Consider the following 7,369-nt stretch of genomic DNA (forward strand, 5'->3'; position numbering starts at 1 on the left):
CATGCACCTGAGAGGCTTGAGGCCCTTACTGGCCAGCAGGAGGCTGGCTGCAGGAAGCCCCTGCTGTGTCGCCAGTGGCTGGGCACTGCCTCCCGAGCCAGCATCTCCCGGAGCTGCGTGGGGTGGGGGGATCCAGGGTGCTGTGAGTCACCCTCTCTGCTAGAAGGAATTTGCTTCTGTTTCGCCCCTGGAAACCTGCTGCACTTAATAAATTCAGTCTTTGAAATCTGCTGCACTTAATAAATTAAATCTCAATAAATTCTGGTTTCCTTCCTCATTCCAGCTCGGCTCAGCCCCACTATGACCTGACAGATACGTTGGGGCTTTCCAGAGGTGTAAGCTCACACATATCGAAACCTGCCACATCCACCCAGCGCTGCCAAGTGCCTGGATTTCCTGCAGGCTGAGAGACCTCATGGGTGCCCTGCGTGGGAGGGCTCTAGTGCTTTCTGCAAGCTGCTCGCAGCTGCAACAAGTCCTTTCATTTTCATTTTTCTCGGTGCTGGGAACCGTGCAGCTCCACCCGTGGGGGGGTCCGGGTCTCTGTCTGTGGCGGCAGCCTCCGAAAAGAGCCACGGCTGCAGGGGCTGGAGCACAGAGCCCATTAACTGCAGTGCAGGAAACCCAGGCAGCGTCTGGTCTCACGGCTGGTAACTGCTCCGGTGAGTGCGGCAAGAGGAGTGATGGCCCGGTGGCTGCGGGGCAGGGAGGGCTAGCGTAGGGTTGGCATTGAGTTGGGAGCGGGGTGGCCAGCCAGGCCCTCTCTTGCCGAGCCCATTTGGGCACAGGGGGGCAGCCCCGAGGTGGCCTGTGCAGCGCGCAAGGGAACCTCCCCAGAAGCGGCTGCGTTTCAGCAGCATGCAAAGGAAGGGACGGCTCTGTTGCGTCAGCAGCACGCAAAGGAAGGGACGGCTCTGTTGCGTGCTTTGGGGTGTTCGTGCTGGATGTGCCCGTGTGTCCCCCTTCTCCGCTCCCCACAGCGCTGCTGTGAGCGCTGGGGACAACAATTGCTGCTGACTCCCCCTCTCTGCCGCAGATGTCTCGGGAATCGTGGCAGCCAAGCCACCCCACCGCCTTGCTCATCCCCAAGGCCCGGGGACGGCAAGCGCAGCGTGCCGTGTACCTGCTCCTGGTTCTGTGCGCCGCAGCGCTGTACCTCACCGGGGAGCCCCTCAAACCCATCTTCCACAGCTTCACCTCCCACTTCGTGGGCCTGCAGATCGGGGTGCTGCTCAAGGGCATCTGCTACCTGGTCGAGGAGATCTTCCACCTCCAATCCAGGTGAGCCAGCGTGGGGGAGGCTGTCTCCCAGGCTCCTGGGGCCACCCTGGGGACAAGGGGGTAGCAGCCTCTGGGTGCCGGGAGGGATCTGCTCCTTGTTTCTACCCCCACGAGTGCCCTCTGTGGCAATGCTCTGCTGTGCCCCGGCAGCACATGCTGCTCTCCACCAGCCTCGTGTCTTTCTCAGCTCCTCCTCCTCTCCCTTCTCCTGCCTGCCCAGCTCCCCCGTATGTCTGTGGACCTCTCCCTCTCCTCTCTGTGGTAGCTCCCTAGTGTGCCCTTTACCTGGGGAGCAGATCTCAGCCCCCAGCCTTCCCCCACCTCCCAGTGCCGGAGGGCACGGGGCTGTTGGAGGTAATCTCCCCTTGCTGTCTAGGGCAACGTTGCACCTGCTCCCCTCCGAGACCCATGGGTGCTGCTAGAGACCCAAGCCCTCTCCTGGCTGGGGGCACCTGGGGTGCACTGAGCAGGGTCCCACAGGGCTCCCTGGCTCTGTACTGCTCTAGAAGGTCAGCAGCACTGGCAGGGAGGTGGGAGCATTCCCCGACCAGTGCCCCGTGGGCTGCAGGTGGGGATGGCGGGCAGACGGGTGGCCGCCAGCCTGTCTCCTATCTCCCTTCCCCACCCAGGTACCACGGCAGCTTCTGGAGGGCCCTGAGCGCCTGCTTCCCCCTGCACTGGCACAGGCCCATGCTGCTCGCCTGTGGCTCAGCCTATGTGACTCTTGTCAATGGAGACAGACAGCCGCTCAGCTTCCACCTCGCCCTGGCCAGCCTGTGCCAGCTCCTCAACCTCGCTCTGGGGATCCACGTAAGGCACCAACGCCTCTAGTCTGGCCAGGCATCCCGGGCAGTGTGGCAGCCCCGAGCGGTCGTGGGGGCAGCTGGCCCAGCTCTGTGCAGCCCCTGCACGTACAGCCCACCCGCACGCAGCCCCGCAGCGGGAGAAACGCTCTCGTTAGCTCAGCCCCGAAGAGCTGATCTCCTTGGCCCCCTACTGCCACGCACACCGGCAGGAGGGCCAGGCTGCCATTTAATGAGCACAGCCACCCCCGGGCACTGGCAGCAGCCCTGCTGCAGCCAGAGCCCTGCTGACACAAAATACAGGGGTATTTTTAAATCCGTCAGTCAAGCTGGTGCTTGGGGGTAAAGGGTAGCCTGTGTGGTCTCCAAAGGGTTAATTATCAGACATGCTGTGGGTGGCAGAGCCAAGCTCCGGGTACCTCTGCAGCACTGGGAGGGCTCTGCTTTACCCCAGCAGAACTGGAAGGGGAGAGGGGTCGCCCAGGCTACAGAAAGGTGCTTTGGGGAGGGCAGCCGTCAGGCGCCTGTGGGGTTTCAACAGCCATTTCCACCTAAATGAACACACAGAGCTGGCAGGGGCCACTGGTGGCCCTGGAAATCCCACCATCAGGCGCTGCGATGTCTCCTCCTGCATACTGGAAGCACTGGGCAGATGCACAAGTTGCACTGGGACATGCAATCCCAGTGGAGGATGCAGCCAGAAATGTGTCCAGCTCGCTCTGGCATCAGCTTCCTCATCTGTAGGGGCTGTGCGGGCCATCAAGAACGCTTGGCCCCGCTGCCCGACGTGGTGGTGGAAGGGAGCAGCAGGGTTGCTCACTCTCCAGATCTCTTTGGAGTCTTTGGAGAGGGTGGCTGTTCTCCAGTCTCTGCAGAGAAGCGACTGTTGCAGAAGAGCCCAGGTGGCTGCATTCATCACCGCTGGTCTGTCTTTCCTTCCCTCCGCAGAAGCCCTCAGCAGTGGAAATGTCTGAGATGTCTGAGAGGTCGAAGCGGAACGTCGCTCATGGGCTTGCCTGGTCTTACTACATTGGGTACCTAAAAATAGTCCTGCCACGTACGTAGCTGTTTCCCTGCTTTATCATGCCTACAGATAGACATAGCTCCTAATAACAATCCTCCCACTTTTACAGTGCTAGCAGGGAAATGGGGAGCAAGGTAGAAAGCAGCTGCACTCACGCCAGGCACCTCTGCCCGATGCTTTCTTCTACCAGGGGTGAAAAAGTCGATGGAGGAATTCAGCAGAGCCAACCCCAACGTGCTGGCATGCAGGGAGACCTGGAAGCTCCACATCTTGGTCCCTCTGAGCTGTGACGTCTATGATGACCTGGAGAAAGCTGACAGCAATATCCAGTACCTGACAGACCTCACTGAAACCACCCTGACCCGAGCTGGCACCAAAAAAAGGGTCTACAAACACAGCCTCTACGCAATCAGGGATGAAGACAACAAGGTATACTGAGTGCAGCGTCGGGAGAGCAGTGGGCACGCTTCAGCCCAAACGTCTTCCTGGCCTCAGATCCCGACCCAGAAGTGGCCATAAGGGCAGGACAGTGTCCACTCTCCTATTAGATACTCCCAGCTTTCAGCAGGCTTCCACGAGATGGAGAGGTCCTGTCCGTGCTGGCCATCCGCACCCCTTCCTCCTGGCTGCCTCCTCCCAGCCTCAGCCCTTGCAGGGATGTTGGGCTCACTTAACCCCTCCTGGAGTTGATTTAAGTCCAGAAAACAGAGAAAACTGAGCAGAAAAAAGCAGATGTGGGGTCCAGAGCATCACTTCCCATGGGACTACTGAATATTTCCTTTTGTTGTGAAGAAGTGCTTGAAAATGTCTGTGAGTCATTATATAATTTGACTCTCTCCCCTTCCCCCAGTCACCTCTTTTCCAGGCTGACGAGCCCTAAATCCCTCCGTCTCACATTGCATTCATCTCCCTCCACATCTCCAGGCAGATGGGCCTCTGCCCCTGCACCCTTGGAGGAGGAAACACGCTGGTCCTGCTGACTCGGCTGTGTCATCGGCAGAGCGATGCTTCTCACCTGGGTCTCCCTAATTTGCCCTTTGACGGTGGCCGATTACTCAGCAGCTGCTTTTAAAGCCATGCCTGCAGGGACTCCAGAGCCTCTTTCCTGGCCCTGCTCCTGGGGAAGTACAGTCAGCATCGGGTTTTTCCTGCTGCAATGGATGCACTGATGCCGTGTTTCATCCGCCAGTCTCCTGCTGAGTCACTCAGCACCAAGTGAGCTCCAGCAGCTCTGCAGCCTGGGCCTGCCCTGACCCGCTGCAATGTTGTCAGCAAAATCTGTCCCTCAGCTTGCTGCCGGGTCGCTGGTGAATGCATGCACGGCAGCGGTGGTAGGTCCCAGCCTTGGCGCCTGCTCCGGGTCACTGTGGCAACTGCCCTCCAAGGCTGGTAGCTCCTCCTGCTGCTCCGCATTTACCCAGGGATCCCGTCCCTCTTCCTTCTAACACGCTTTATTAAACTTTCCAGTTTGCCCCATATAAGACTTACTGGTAACCCTGCTCCTCCTTGGAATTTTTATGGCCTTAACAAATCTCTCCTCATTTGTTTGATCAGCCTCTTTCTAGCTGTGCATTCACCTTGCCAGCATTTATCCTCTTCTCCGTTCTCCTACGCTCCATTAGGATAATCAGACTTGCCCTTCTCTAGCGGAAAAGCCACCAAGAAGGTGTGATCAGACACGGGCAAGGGGCGTCTCCACGGAGGACCAAACTCCATGGGGAAAATCACTCCCCAGGCTGCGGATTGGGAGTGCTGCCAAAGCCAGTGGCTGCACCCTGGGGCCCCAGGGGGGGGAGGCAAGTTCTGGGAGCCCACCCGGCGCACGGGGCACGGCCGTACCTGCCTGCCAGGCCAGTTGCTCTTTCCCCGCTCAACACAGGGCAGGGGGACACTGCGGCCAGAACCAGTGTCCCTGTCCCGCGGGTCCAGCACACAGCATCAGTGCAGGGCAGGCCACGGAGCTGCCGAGGGGTCCGAGGGCTCTGCCCAGCACCAGGGTCGCCCGGCAGCCCTTTGCCAGGCGCTTGGTCCTCCTGCCCCCGTGTCTTTTTCTTCCATCCCTGCAGCTCTGGCACTGCGCAGTGGAGTACGCCACCCCGCTGCAGTCCCTCTACGCCATGTCCCAGGATGAGTGTGCTGCCTTCAGCCGGGAGGACCGCCTGGAGCAGGCCAAGCTTTTCTACAGGACGTTGGAGGAGATCCTGAAAGGCTCCAAGGAGTGCGCGGGTACCTACCGGCTCATTGTGTACGAGGGTGAGTGAGGAGGGGAAAGAGGGAAGGGGTGCCCAGCACGGTGGCTGTGCTCCCCCAGCCCCTTGAGTGACCTCGGATCAGGGCAAACAAGGGGAAGCAGGCAGGATCCACGTAGCGCTTGGCTGATATCCCCGCTCACACGGGCATGCAGGTCCCTGCCGCGGTGGGAGGAAGGGGCTGCATCCCGAGACAGGAGGACTTGTTGCTGTGGGTCTCGGAGGAGTGGGGAGGTTGCTGGCAGAGCTGGTCCCTGTTGAAGTCCCCAGAGGCACCTGAGGCAAGCAGTCTTCCGCTGGGGCAGCAAGAATGCTCCCTCAAGGATTAAATATAACAGGGGGCTTCCAGGGGAAGGAGCAGCTCCCTTCGCTGCTGATGTTCTTGGGAGAAACGGCTGGGGCTGTCAAGCCCTCCCCAGCATTCGGACGGGTGTTGGTGTGTGTGCTGGCTCAGCGGCGTTCCTCCTGACAGGGGACGAGAAGGAGCGAGGCCATCCCTTCTTCCTTTTAATTTCCCTTCTCCTCACCTCTGCCAGAGCAGCAGGGCTTGAAAACAGCTCGCTGCTTCTTGCTGAAATGAATCTCATTGTTTTTCGGAGGAAATTCAGCGCTCTCCCTGATGGGGAGAAGCATTTCTATCTGGCGAGGTAGTTCCTATCACAACAAGCACTATGGGAAACCAGCACATACTGCCTGTATTTTCCTCTCCTTCCTGCACTTTGTGTTGTATTTTCTTTCTTCTGGCGTGCTGAAAGGAGGAAGTGAGAACCGTATTTTGACTTCTCAGGAAATTCCGCATATTTTGTGGCATCTCCCAGAGATTCTGCTCAGCTCCCTGCCCAGAACCCTGCCTTGGGCCAGACCAGTGAAGGTGGGTTTTGTCTTTTTTCTGTTCCAGAGTTGGGCAACGCAGAGACCCACTTCTTGTCCAGAGACATCCTCTGGCACCTCCGGCAGCAGCGTCACGAGGAGTACGCCGTGTACGAGGGGAACCAGCCTCACAACCTGTCCACGACCCTCAGCTCAGCAGAGCTCAACCTCCAGATAAGTGAGTCAGACCTGCCGCAGCCTCTGCGAAGCGACTGCTTGTAAAGCACCAGCGCTGCCCAGCCCCGCACCACCGCTTCGGGGCTCCGGTCCCCCTTCCCCAAGCCCCTTCCTCTTGCAGCAAGTGCTGCCCGTGACAACGATCCCCAACCTCCTGCAGCAACTGCCCACCAAAACCTCCTGTGCATCATGTTTACTGGAAACAGCTGACTGAAACCACAGTCCTGTGACATACTTCCCATTTTCTTTGTAATGTATGTCTCTCATTAATCCGTGGGTGGTTTTTTTAATCTGCTTTGATTCATATCAGATAAAGCATTTTCCTCTGGAGTAAGCTGCATTATCCTGAGTCTTGGGCACGGTGCGCAGTCTGCCCTTGGACATCCTGTGGTGTTGGACGGGGCTTTGGAAATCCCAGCCACGAGTGTGTGTGTGCGCGCTGGGTCCAGCACATCCAGCCAGCGTGGCCTGGCTAATCCGATGGCTTCTGCAGGCACAAGGAGTATGCGCAGGACTTCCACGGTACCCTCCAGCCTGATGGACCCCACTGCGCAGTCACACACGAACACCCTCACTTTCCACCCACTCGGGATGTGGAGGTAGAAGAGGAGGAGGTCAGGCCTGGGGAACTCCGACATTCGGTAGTCCCACAGTGCAGGAAGCCTCCCTGCCTTTGCTCCATCCAGTACTTTCGCACCGAGAGCCATCTGCGGTGCCTGCTGATGCCCTTCATGCCCACATTCCTCCCAAGCACTCCGCAGAAGTGTTTCTCCAACCCCAAGGGACGTGCCAGACCCCCTGGAGCTCTGGGAAAGGGGCAGGGTGCAGTCCCGGGACAACTTGCATGGGGTTTTTGGTGCAAGACATCACATGTTGGGCTGCTCATCCCTCTGTGCCTGGGGGTGAGGTACCCTCGACAAGCCCAGCAAGCCGGGCCCTCCCTGCCCGCTCAGGCCCTGCGTGGT

General features: G+C 59.0%; 1 protein-coding gene across 1 annotated transcript in view; it reads left to right on the top strand.

Moving 5' to 3' along the window:
- TMEM173 (transmembrane protein 173) overlaps nt 1–6,730 on the top strand; it is a 12,260-nt gene extending 5,530 nt beyond the window's left edge. Inside the window, exons 2-7 of the mRNA XM_009329585.1 lie at nt 1,037–1,281; nt 1,911–2,091; nt 3,033–3,141; nt 3,299–3,537; nt 5,175–5,361; nt 6,256–6,730. Of these exons, the coding sequence (XP_009327860.1) occupies nt 1,037–1,281; nt 1,911–2,091; nt 3,033–3,141; nt 3,299–3,537; nt 5,175–5,361; nt 6,256–6,449 (1,155 nt within the window). The 3' untranslated portion in view covers nt 6,450–6,730. The remainder of the gene's footprint in view (nt 1–1,036; nt 1,282–1,910; nt 2,092–3,032; nt 3,142–3,298; nt 3,538–5,174; nt 5,362–6,255) is intronic.
- The last annotated feature ends 639 nt before the right edge of the window (nt 6,731–7,369 follow it).

The sequence above is a fragment of the Pygoscelis adeliae genome, unplaced genomic scaffold (genome assembly GCF_000699105.1).
Source record: "Pygoscelis adeliae isolate BGI_AS28 unplaced genomic scaffold, ASM69910v1 Scaffold288, whole genome shotgun sequence".
Lineage (NCBI taxonomy): Eukaryota > Metazoa > Chordata > Aves > Sphenisciformes > Spheniscidae > Pygoscelis > Pygoscelis adeliae.